General features: G+C 38.0%; 2 protein-coding genes across 2 annotated transcripts; both read left to right on the top strand.

Moving 5' to 3' along the window:
* On the top strand, nucleotides 568-1024 carry LOC109821736 (protein FAR1-RELATED SEQUENCE 7-like). Its single transcript, XM_020387899.1, has 2 exons — nucleotides 568-662; nucleotides 766-1024. Exons 1-2 carry the CDS (start codon nucleotides 568-570, stop codon nucleotides 1022-1024), a joined length of 354 nt encoding a protein of 117 aa, XP_020243488.1.
* LOC109821735 (protein FAR1-RELATED SEQUENCE 5-like) lies at nucleotides 1742-3048 on the top strand. The gene is made up of 3 exons (XM_020387897.1): nucleotides 1742-2135; nucleotides 2247-2588; nucleotides 3029-3048. Exons 1-3 carry the CDS (start codon nucleotides 1742-1744, stop codon nucleotides 3046-3048), a joined length of 756 nt encoding a protein of 251 aa, XP_020243486.1.

Here is a 13024-nt window from a genome sequence, read left to right as displayed (position 1 = left end):
ACTTATGAAGTATGAATTTGGAAAAACTTAAAAGATTAAAGCTTTAGTATCTTCAACAGCTTTCCAACAAATCTTTAATCACCTCAGTCTGAGATCGGATGCGAAAGTTACAGCCAAAAATACCAAAAGAGTATGTTTCTAGTCAGACTGTGTTTTTCAGTTTCGGGTTTCGGGTTTGGGCTGTAGTTATTCGGGTTTGTTGTCATATATATACATGTTTTTACACGAAAATCACCCATTTTCTTCTGAGTTCCAATTTTGTAATAAATTGAATCCCCCTGAACATTGTTGATAATCAGGGTTTTCTTTGTGAGGTATTGAAACCCCCCTGAACATTGAAACTCCCCTGAATTTGGCCTTGGTTCTTGTCATACGAGTGCTTCGGGTTTTTTTCCGGTGATTTGAGGCTGATTTTCTTACATTGACCACTTGAATGCTAACTGAAAAATTTCATTCATCGCTTTGTTTTTTCTAATTCTCAGTTCTTAAATTTTTTTTGGCAGTCATTTTGGTATTGTCTTCTGGGGAGCAATTTCTCAGAGCTTTCAGGGGGTAAAAAGAAGACAAATGGCTGAACCTAGTGATAGTAGCGAAGATGTTCATGGTGATAGCTTCAACAACAACGATTTCATGCCTTTTCCAACAACGATGCCTGTTTCAAGGTACCTCATTAATGTCATGAATTTTGCTGACATGAAATATGTTGTTTGAAATAGTAACGTTTAGTAACATTATATATTGACCCCCAATTATATTTATTTTCAGAATGCAAAATGGTGAAAAACCGTGTTTAGGAATGAAGTTTAGTAGTCATGAAGAGGCCTACAACTATTATAACTCGTATGCTTTGATGATGGGATTTGGAATCAGAAAAAGCTCAGTGAATTACTCCCAGAAAGATAAACAAGTGTTGAATAGAAAATTTGTTTGTGACAAAGAAGGTTATAGATCTAATAAAGACAAGAGAGATATAGGGAAAATATCAATCATCGGCGAGAGACCAGAGTTGGCTGTAAAGCAATGATGAGAATAAAATTATTGGAGGATAAAACATGGGAAGTTGTAGGTTTTATTGAAGATCATACAAACCACATGCTCAGTAGTCCAGATAAAGCAAAGATGCACAGGTCACAACAACAATTTCATAGAAGTAAAAGGTGTAAAAAAATTATTCAATGTTTGCAAGAAGAAGGTATTACTCCTTCCACTATTTCTCGTGTTATTAACGCGACAAGTGGAAGAGAAGATGAATCAGTGACACCACAACAATGCATTGACTATATGAAAACTCAAAGGCATAACAATATTGGTAATGAATGTATATCTGTTATCGAATATTTTCAAAGAAAGACGGCTAGTGATGCAGATTTTTATTTTGCATTGGAAGTAGATTGCACTGGACAAATGAGAAGTGTTTTTTGGGCAGATGGAAAATCAAGAGCAACTTATTTGAAGTTTAATGATGTTATTGTGTTTGATGTGACTTATAAAACCAACAAGTTTAGTCTTCCATTTGCACCATTTACTGGGGTGAATCATCATAGGCAATCTACTTTATTTGGTTGCGCATTGCTAGCTGATGAACAAGAAGAAACATTTGTTTGGTTGTTTCAGGAATGATTGGCTCGAGATGAAGGAGAAGTTTAAGATAATAGAAGAAGAAGATGGATGGCTGCAAAATATTTACATGTATCGAGATCATTGGGTGCCATGCTTCTTAAAAGGCATTTTTTTTGCAGGAATGAGATCAACTCAAAGGAGTGAAAGCATCAACTCATTCTTTGATGGATATGTGAATTCACAAACACAGTTAAAAGAATTTGTAACTCAATATGAAAAGGCCGTGACACACCGACGATTGAGTGAAGCACATGAAGATTTTAGAACTCTTAATACAAAACCGCAGTTTCACCTTGGGCATCCAATCGAAAGACAAGCCAGAAGTAGTTATACCCGCACTATGTTTCATGTATTTCAGAATGAGATCAAAGGGTGTGGTGTTCTTGGCCTTCAAGAGGTGACCAAAGAAGAAAAGTCTGCTTTATGGCGAGTTGGTAACTTAGATGAAAGCAATGAAAAGTGGAGGTTTGTTACTTATGATGAATGTAGAGAATTACAGTATAGTTGCAGCTGTGGTATGTTTGAGAATAGTGGTGTTTTATGCAAACATATATTGTACACTCTAATGTTCAACAGACAATGTTGTTCATTGCCCAGTGCATATATTTTACACTGTTGGACTATAGATGCTCGACATCGTAACATTGGAGTTACTAATGTTGTGTTTGGCAAAAACATTACAGGCGGTGTAGAAAAAATAAATCTGTTGAAAACTTGGGCTTTGAAAGCAAAAACCAACAATGCACTGGAGCTTGCCTTTGAGTCAGATAAGAGAATGCATGAGCTTGATTCTTTGTTAACAACTTTCATAGAGAGGGTTGAAGAAGAAGTCAGAGGGTGTCAAGCAATAGATGCTGGTAGCAGCCACATTCTGGACTCGGATATTCCACAGATACCTACTTCAGATACAATCCAACATATTCCACAAATTACAGTTCGTGACCCAGAAAAGCAAGCAAGAACCAAAGGTCGTCCACGCAATGCTACAAGAATTAAATCAACTTTAGAACAAGCACAAGAAAAGAAAGAGAGGCAAAAGCGTACATGTAGTAGATGTGAACAACTTGGACATTATAGGACTAGCTGTACAGTTAACAAGCCCAGATATGTTTAATTACATTAACAAGTTAAAATATTTTATTACTTAAATCATATTATTAATTTTATCTTTGATATTTTATGCAGCGAAACTGACAAACAAGACTAATGAACAAAGTTTATGGAGATGCACTTTTTAAGCATAGTTTGGACCTGTAAGTAGCTAATTTGGAACTGGTGCATAATTTGGACCTGGTACATTCATTCTGTTATCAATTTGGACCTTGTGCATAGCAGGAAGAGAATAAAGCACAATATTGCCGATCATTTATGTTATGATCTTGTTTTGTGTTTGTTTTAACCATGTCAGATGAGAAAGGAGACTTGTAAGTTGCTAATGATCTCACTTTACTTCTTGATGGAAAGGGAGTGGTTTAAACACAAAAACTTAATTATCTAAAGTTTTCTTTATGGACATGGGCATCAGCCTTTTCATATTGACCTGGTGCATAGTTTAAACACAATTGTTGTGAATGATCTCACTTGATTTCTTTATGGACATGGGCATCAGCCTTTTCACTTGATTTCTTGACCTGGTGCATAGTTTAAACACAATTGTTGTGAATGATCTCACTTGATTTCTTGACCTGGTGCATAGTTTAAACACAATGCAACATGTACCTATTTATTTTCCCATATGACAATAACTCTACCATTATCATTTTACTCAAATATTGTCTACAGAATTTAGCTACTCACAAATTTAGCTACTCATATATTCTTTTTACTACAATCTTGACTTCATGAGAGTTGAGTTTTGCTGATGAGTTGAGTTTTACTTAAATCCAGTTTCATGAGAGCTGAGTTTTCCCACATGTCCCTGTTTATCTTCCTTACAAGTATGAAGTGACAATGAACCATACAAGGAAGAGGAAGAGGTCAACCAGGAATAGGGGTTGGGATTGATGCCACTACAGCTTCTACAGGGGAGATAGTTTGCTTAGATGAACTTCCTACAAAAACTAAATTGAAGAGATTTGACGATTTGGATGATGAGCTGTGTCCTTTTATGTGATATGAGTACTTTTTTTTGGGAGCTGTTGTCTCCTCATGTTTTGTGGTGATGCAGATGTTTTTTTTTTCTTTTTGAGCTGATGTCTCCTCATGTTTTGGAGTATGTCACAACCTTGCACATATTAACAGTTTTGGTTGTCTGGTGTTTACAAGTTTTTACATTGTCATGCAGTCCTGAAACTGATACAAACTGCAGTTATAAAAAGTGATATAAAAAGGCTGTAACAAAAGGACCCAGAGGATAAGAACCCATAATTGAAAGCAAAGGTGAACTGTAGCATGTCCAAAAAAAGCTGATACAAACTCCGTTCCTGAAACTGATAAGAACCCAGAGGATAAGAACCCATAAGGTTAAAAAAAAGCTACTATAGCATGTCAATAATCAAAATAAGTTGCTCAAGCCCAAAATTCATACAAACTGATACACCACTGCAGTCCTGCAACAATATGTCCATCACAAACTTCAGTAACAAAATTCATACAAACTTCAGTAACAAAAGACAAACATTCCAACAATATGTCCATCACAAACTTCAGTAACAAAATTCATACAAACTTCAGTAACAAAAGACATACAAACTTCAGTAACAAAAGACAAACATTCCTATAAGTTGCTCAGGCCTTTGACTATAACAAAATTTCAAAAAAGGGAGCAACAATATGTCCATCACACCAACACAGCAACAAAATTTCAGAAGCAAGAAAAACATCATGAAACTGATACAAACACGAAGAAACATTCCTACAAGTTGCTCAGTCATTTGACTATAACACAGAGCAACACTATCAGGACAATGATACTTATAAATTTTAAATATAAAATTACATTATTCAGCATTTTTTTTCAAAAGCTCATCATTTTTTTCCAGCTTTTCCAGCCCTTTTGTGATGTTCTTGGTATCACCCACCCATTCGAAGAAGTTGCAACCCTTTTGATTAGGTCCCTTGTATCTCGGGCATCCATAAAATTCCAAGCCCTTATTGTGTCCTTGCTTGCACATCCATATTCTACAAATTAACCCACAATAACATCTTCTTTCAACTAAACCCTCATCTTCTTCTCCACTGAACTCTTCCGAAAAGTTCTTCATCTTTTATCTGCAACAAACATACCATAAACAAGATAAAATTCATACAAAAAGTCAATTTAACTTTTTTCCTTCTTAGAAAATGACTCACTCATAATTGTGGACTTTTTTCTTCTGCAATTTATCTCAACCATAATTTGTTCCAGGCAATTTATCTCACTTTATGTAATGTATATCACACCTACCATCAAAATTACTCAATTTATTCCAGTATCAACTTCACAACATGTATAATTCTCAACAACTTGGCTTATTTGACATATCAAAAGTTCTGCCTTGTTAAATGGTATGATGAGGTTGTTGTCAGCACATATGTCTCTAATTAGGTCTTTAATTAGAATAGGTTACAGTACAATTGGTTGTGGTCCAGTTTTCCTTCAAGAGGTACAAGAATCACAAGCACTCGTATGACAAGAACCAAGGCCAAATGTAGGGGGGTTTCAATGTTCAGGGGGGTTTTCAATACCTCACAAAGAAAACCCTGATTATCAACAATGTTCAGGGGGATTCAATTTATTACAAAATTTTGGCAGAGAGTGAGATAGTCTGGGGAAGAACTGACCTGTTAGACTTGGTCGGCGGGGGATCGGACCCACGTCGGCGTCGGAGCTTCGATGGGGGTCACGAGCGAGCGTCGAGAGTTGGGGGAGGGGGTTCGACGGACGGACTTCGAGGGGGGCTTCGGCGTGAGCTCCGACGTGAGCTGGGGCTTCGGCGTGAGCTCCGACGCGATTTGGGGCGTCGGCGTGAGCTCTGACTTGACCTGGGGTGTCGACGTGAGCTCCAATGTGAACTGGGGTTCGGCGTGAGCTCCGACGTGAGGATCTGGCCGCCGACGTGATTTGGGGCGTCGACGATTTGGGGATCGCAAGGAGGGGAGGGCTCTTCAATTTGGGGATTCTTCAACATTGAATAGGGTCATGAGGGGAGAGAGACGTATAATTAAGAATCACAGGGATTTTTTCAAAAAAACCCTACGCTGAAGAGCCCTCCAATCGCGATTGGCCACATGAGCTGGAGCGCAGGAAATTTCCTACGCTCAAGCTCATGATCAGTTTCCCCTATATATATATATATATATATGTGTGTGTGTGTGTGTGTGTGTGTGTGTGTGTGTGTGTGTGTGTGTGTGTGTGTGTGTGTGTGTGTGTGTGTGTGTGTGTGTGTGTGTGTGTGTGTGTATTTTTTATCTCATTTACTGTGATAATTAAGCTCTCCTTTTGATATTATAAATATAAAAACGAAGATGTGGTCGAGGTAAAACTCATACCTGGAGAACTGGGCATGTAGAGCCGAGCCACAGCAGGCTCCATTGTATTTGATCGACTTTATGACACCGTTAGCAATAAGATCTTACAATACTTGAGGAGCAAGAAGTGTATCCGTTTTCGTCAGCAGTACCACTTTCAGGAGTTCTATCACAATCAGCTATTGATAGAGCCGCAGAACGGGAGACTTGGCTCTGAAAGAATAAGAAAGATATCAGACACTGAGAGCACCATAGTTTTAGGGCACACCGGATTGATATGCAACATATAAATAAAAAGAATATGTGAAGGTTTCTTAACGTCGATTCAATACCAAACCAGAGGTTAAATGTTTTCATCATAAAGAGCATCATCGGGGAATGACAACAAAGAATAGTAAAGGCTTTATATTTTCACAGGAGCAGCGAATATCAATTATTTGGGAGAAGTTTGTTTACTCCTTCAACAAGCAGTTAGAATTAGTTGAATTGAAGCAGAGATATATGCCTGTAATTAATGAAGAAATCAAAACCAACATGGTAACGATGACAAGGGTAAGAGATCTATTGAAGGATCTAGAGAACCCTAATAGCGGGGTAAGGATTTTTACCACAACGACAAGAATAGTATAAGAAGAGAGCACAAAATGATTCAAGAGCACTGCAACAATGCAGGAATTTGAATACAGATTATATTTATAATAAGATCGAGCATAGATCGAAGGATTTTTACAATGCACCGGCAGAAGACCAGCATGACAGAGGTCAGGGTCAACAGTCTCAGAGCCACTGTTGCAGCCAACAACGGAGAATGAAGTATTACTTGTTATCTAAAGGATTGAGGGACCAACAGACCATATTTACGTTATCTAAGAGATTCATGAGGGACAGATGGTCCCACATATTTTTCATTACCGGCAGGATCTATATAGCTGTACCACGTGATCATGGTACGAGCAGAACTTTCTTCGTGATTTTCTTTCAAACTCAAACCTTGTTTTATTCAGGAATTCCGCTTATCTTTTATGCCTTCATGGATAGGCTTCAGCTTGTAGCACGTTCTTTAGGTGTTCTGTTATCACTCTCTACTCCTCTAGGAGAGATATCCCTATTAGAGAGTATTTGTAGGAGATGTGTCATCGAACTAGATGAGTCCGAGTTTTCTTATAGATCTGATCGTGTTGCGGACATTGGTTTCGACGTCGTTTTCTGTATAGATTGGTTATCATCATATCATGTTAATATCGTCTGTTTTACTAAAACAGTAAGCTTGTGAGCATTCGTTGGGTTTGTGTAGATAGTAGCAACCTCATAGGGTAACCAAAATGCGGAGTCATTCCTGGCATACGTCGAGGAGGTGATGTTGAGGGATCGGAGTGCTTATTTGTGTGAGACTAGAGTTGTCTCAGTTTATCAGGATGTCTTTCAGGACATACCTAGGTTACCTCCGGTAAGAGAGGTTGAGTCCTGCATCGAGTTGTAGCGGAGCACAGTACCGATATCCCGAGCACCCTATTGTACGACACATGTTGAGATGAGGGAGCTATAAATTTAGATAAACGAGTTATTATCTTAGAGTTTTATTCGCCGGAGTCATTCTCCGTGGGGAGCACCGATCCTCTTCGTGAAGAAGGACGATATCTTATGATTTTGTATAGATTTCTATGAGTTGAACAAGTTTATTTTCCAGATTAGATAGGATTTATGACTTGGTCGATCAGCTGCGGAAAGCGTAGCATTTCTTGAAGATTGATCTTCGTTCTGATTATCATCAGTTGCGGGTTTAGGAGATGGATATTCCTAAGACCGCCTTTCTGACTCGATATAGGTCCTTCGAGTTTTTGGTTATGCCATTTGGGTTGACCAATGCACCCACGGTATTCATGGATTTGATGAAATAGGTCTTCCATCTATTTTTGGACCAGTTTGTGATTGTGTTCATTGATGATATTCTTATCTATTGGAGGTTGGAGTCGGAGCACGAGTAGCATCTACGTTTGGCTTTATAGACCTTACGTAAACATCAGTTATATGCTAAGTTCAGCAAGTGTGAGTTTTAGATTTCTGAGGTCAGGTTTCTTGGCCATATTGTTAGCAGAGAGGGCATAGCATTAGACCCAGCTAAGATTTCAGCAGTGGTTGATTGGGAACCGCCGAAGACGGTTACCAAGATTCGTAGCTTTTTTGGGTTGGCCAGATATTATAGGAAGTTCAATTAGGACTTCTCGAAGATTATGATGCCACTTATACACCTTACGAAGAAGAGTGTACAGTTTACTTGGAGCATAGAGTGTCAAATGGCCTTTGATACCTGGAAGGTTAAGTTGACTACGGCGCCAGTTCTTACTATTCTGAGCAGTGACAGGATATTTGTTGTGTACACGGATGTGACGTTAGCAGGTTTGGGAGGTGTTCTGATGCAGACTCGGAGGGTAGTAGCATACATCTTACGGCAGTTGAGGGTACATGAGCAGAACTACCCCACCCATGATTTGGAGTTAGCAGCGGTAGTATTGGCGCTAAAGGCGTGGAGACACTACTTATATGGAGTTCAGTTTGAGCTTTTCACAGACCATCAGAGTTTGAAGTACTTTTTTTCCCAGAAGGAATTTAATCAGAGGTAGTGGCGATGGATTGAGTTCATCAAGGACTACGAATTTATGATTCAGTATCATCCGGGGAAGACGAACGTCGTAGCAGATGCTTTGAGTAGGAAGCGTCGACATCAGATTGCGGCTTTGAGGTATTTGTTGTTTTGGGATCTTCTCACTCTTAGCTAGTTCGATTTTAGGCCAGAGTTTGGTGGGGCTAGCGCATACTTGAGAGCTATATCAGTGCAGCCATTTTGGAGGGATAGAGTAGTCAGAGCTCAGTTAGAGGATTCTTGGATTCAAATCCGAGAGGAGGAGATTTCCAAAGAGCCCAATGATGATTGGACCATTGAAGCAGATGGAGGCCATTAGATAAAGGGTCGATTAGTTATGCCATCTAGTATAGAGCTGAAGAGGTAGTTGCTTGATGAAGCACATCGTACCATATATTCAGTACATCCAGGAACCACCAAGATGTACAAGGTTATGAGGAGACATTTTTAGTGGAATGACATGCGTAGAGAGATTGCAGATTATGTGATTAAATGTTTCACCTGTCAGCAAGTGAAGACAGAGCATCAGAGACCAGCAGGGACACTTCAGCCCCTGCCCATTCCAGAGTGGAAGTAGGCAAACATTTCTATGGACTTTATTGTAGGGTTGTCGAAGTCGAAGAAAGGGAACAACTTAGTTTGGGTGATAGTTGATCGATTGGCAAAGTCAGCACATTTTATACCAGTAAGGATGACTTACATGGAGGAGACTTATGCGAAGATATTCATCCAAGAGATCGTAAGATTTGAATGGAGTTCCAGACACAAATGTTGAAGAACATGTTGCGGGCATGTGTTATAGATTTCCATGTTAGGGAATTCAGCAATTTGGTAGACAGGGAAAGTTTACCCCGAGGTATATTGATTCGTTCGTGAGAGTTGAGCATTTTGGAGCTATTTCGTATCGGCTAGATCTTATAGCATCGATGTTGAGTATACAAGATGATTTCCATGTTTTGATGATTAAGAAGTAATTGCAAGACGAGGAATAGTAGAGGGTGATTGATGCACCAGGATTTGAGTTTCCGATAGTTTTAACTACCATGGAGATCACGGGTTGTATTCTTGCTAGAAAGTATGAGAGATTTAGAAAGAAAGTAATACCTTAAGTTAAAGTTCAATAGAGAAGGAAAAAGGGCTGAGGAGGCTTCTTGGGAGCGCGAGGAGGATATGTGTCGCGACTACCCGCACCTATTTGAGTGGATAAATTGATTTGGTTATGGCTTATTGATATTTATGATTTTTAATTTTTCTATATGATCATATTTACATTTAACGCTAGAATGAGGGTATTAACACTTAGCTCCTAATCATTTGGAACACATGGTATATATATATGGGGGGTTTTTGTTTAGATTTTTCGTCCGACGTACTAGTTCCATTTAGTTAGGGGTTAAGTGGGAGTATCCGTATTTTAGACTGTTAAGCATAGATATTGCTAGTGATTCATATCTAAAGATTAATTGTATAAGATGTGTATGGGAGGGTTGGATTATCCCTTCTTAGTGCCTTTCTCATATTATTAATTCTCAAGATACGTTGCGAAATTTCGAGGACGAAATTCTTTAAGGGAGGAAGAATGTAAAACCCCGAAAATTTGAATATTTTGTGATAAATAATAATAAATATTTTATATTGATAAATGACATATTGTGATGTTTGAGTATGATAGGAATTGATTTGAGATCAATTCAAAGTATATATGTATATATGAGTGCAAATGTACAAAACATGCTCGATGTATAAATCTAAAAATTTATGACTAGTAGATAGATTTTGTATTTTACACACTGATAAAGTATGAATTTGGAAAAAACTTAAAAGAGTAAGGTTGTAGGTATCTTTAGCAGATTTCCAAAAAATCTTTAATCACCTAATTCCGAGATTGGATGCGAAAGTTACAGCTAAAATACCGAAGAATATGTTTTTAGTCAGACTGTGTTTTCCAATTTCGGGTTTCAGGTTTTAGGCTGTAGTTATTTGGGTTTGCTGTCATATATATACATGTTTTTACACGAAAATCACCCCTTTTCTTCTGAGTGCCAAACCCTAGCATCCCCTCTCCTCCTCTCTCAAACCCTAGCCCTAAACTTGAGTTCTCGGGAGAGTTTCATGAGGCGAAAAGCGAGGTGAAAGCGAGATTTGTGGTGTTTGGCATCGAGGGATATTTCTCACACATTTTTGGGAGTTCATTAATACCCCTCAGGCAAGTTTCATCTCGCCCAATCCCTCACTCAGTTTTTAAATGATTTTTAATAATTGTTTTATTGTGATTTGTGAGCCTAACATGCTAGTTTATGTATAAACATAGATCTTATTATTGTATATTGCAAAGATGAGCCTAACATGCTAGTTTATGTATAAACATAGATCTTATTATTGTATATTGCAAAGAGAACAAGTTTTTAGTTAATAAGATCACTTTATGTATAAACATAGATCTTATTATTGTATATTGCAAAGAGAACAAGTTTTTAGTTAATAAGATCACCCACAAATTTCTTAATGCAGATCTAGATCTGAAAATATTTTTAAAACAAGAGTTTGAAAGAAAAATAATTATTTTCGAATGTTTCGACATGAATATGCATGTTTTAAATTGTTTCGTTTTGTCTATAGTGATTAGACTGTTTATCTCATGTTCCACATATGTTAAATCATATGTATATGGTTGCATATATATATAAACATCACACACGAAGTTCAAGATCAAAACCATGTTGAACAAAAACTAGAAAACAGTTTCTGCATCTGCGCGGTCGACCGCGGTGGGCGCGACGGTCGATCGTGTAGCGTGCACAGGTTTAGGGTTTGTGTTTGTTTTGATCGCGATCGACCGTGCTAGGCACTGCAGTCGACCATAGATCATGGTCAACCGGTCTTGGCTCGCGGCGGTCGACCGCTGGGGAGCACAGAAGAACAAGAAGTTCCTGCTCTCTGTGCGGTCGACCGGGATGGGCACGGCGGTCGACCGCGAGTCAATTTTTTGCACTGTTCAGTTGTGCATATGTTCGTGTGGTTGGCAATATTTCTGGGTTATTTGGGGTTGTTAAACACTGAGAATTTTGTACATGAGTTGACTACAGATATGAGACTTGTTTAATTCACCGAGACATGAAAGTAAATAGTGTATATATATGCTTTTAAATTATAATCTATTGCAGTCTATGTGTTGGACACTTATCCATTGCGGCCCATGTATTGTACCTTAATCATATAGTCCATGTGTGGGACAGTTGCTTATTTTAGTCCATGTGTTGAACACTTGTCTATTGTGGCCCATGTGTTGGACCTTAATCGTATAGTCTATGTATTGGACATTTACCCGTTTCAGTCCATGTGTTGGACCTTGATCATATAGTCCATGTGTTAGGATTTTACCTGTTACAGTCCATGTGTTGGGCATTTATTATATACAGTTCATATGTTGGGCATTTATCATATGCAGTCCATGTGTTGGGCATTTATCATATGCTGTCTATGTGTTGGACATTTATCTGAATTATCTTATCTAACATATAGTAGATGAAGTCCATGTGTTGGACAAGTATCTGGCATCAGTCAGGACATATTGATAGTATGATTGGAGATGGAGTTGTCTTTCATTATTGCTCCACACTGTAGCTTTTGGATTTAGTATTTAGAGGAGCTGTCTTTCATTATTGCTCCGCAATGTAGCTTTTGGATTTGGTATTTAGGAATTTATAATTTGAGACATATGGTATATATAAAAGGGTTTCCTTGTTTGGATTATTTCGCTCGACGTACTATGCTCATGTTGTAAATTTCTAAATATCAAACCTCCATGATGCATAGAGAGTCGTAGCTTGATGGATTTGCTCTAGTTACTATTTATAGATATTTTATTAGCAGTTTATTGTTAGGACTCCTTGATGATTTTGTTTATCAATATTGAGATGTTATTTCTAGCTTTGTAAAGGCGAGGTGCCTTAATGTCATTTCATTTGATTGTCTATGTCGAGGCATTTGTATTTAACTCAGAGGTTGTTCCTTTTTCAGAGATTGATTTATTCATATCAGTGGTGGTTATTTCCTTCAGAGTATCTGTTGTTTAATATTTCTTATGTACATTCTCTTTTTCCTATTTTTGTACCTACACCCGTTATTGATTCATATCAGTGATAGATATTTATTATGATGGAGAAACATGTTATTACACGGTATAGTGCATGGCATGTTTGACATTCTTGGTTTCACCTCGGACTGCAGCCTTGTTGAAACCAGGGGCGTTAAAAACTTTCATACTTTAATCTTCAATACAAAAGGAAACATTAATTTATGGAATCATAAACT

This window comes from Asparagus officinalis, chromosome 8, assembly GCF_001876935.1.
Source record: "Asparagus officinalis chromosome 8, Aspof.V1, whole genome shotgun sequence".
Taxonomy (NCBI): domain Eukaryota; kingdom Viridiplantae; phylum Streptophyta; class Magnoliopsida; order Asparagales; family Asparagaceae; genus Asparagus; species Asparagus officinalis.
Note: the sequence above shows the minus strand (reverse complement) of the source record. Positions and strands in the feature narration are given on the sequence as shown.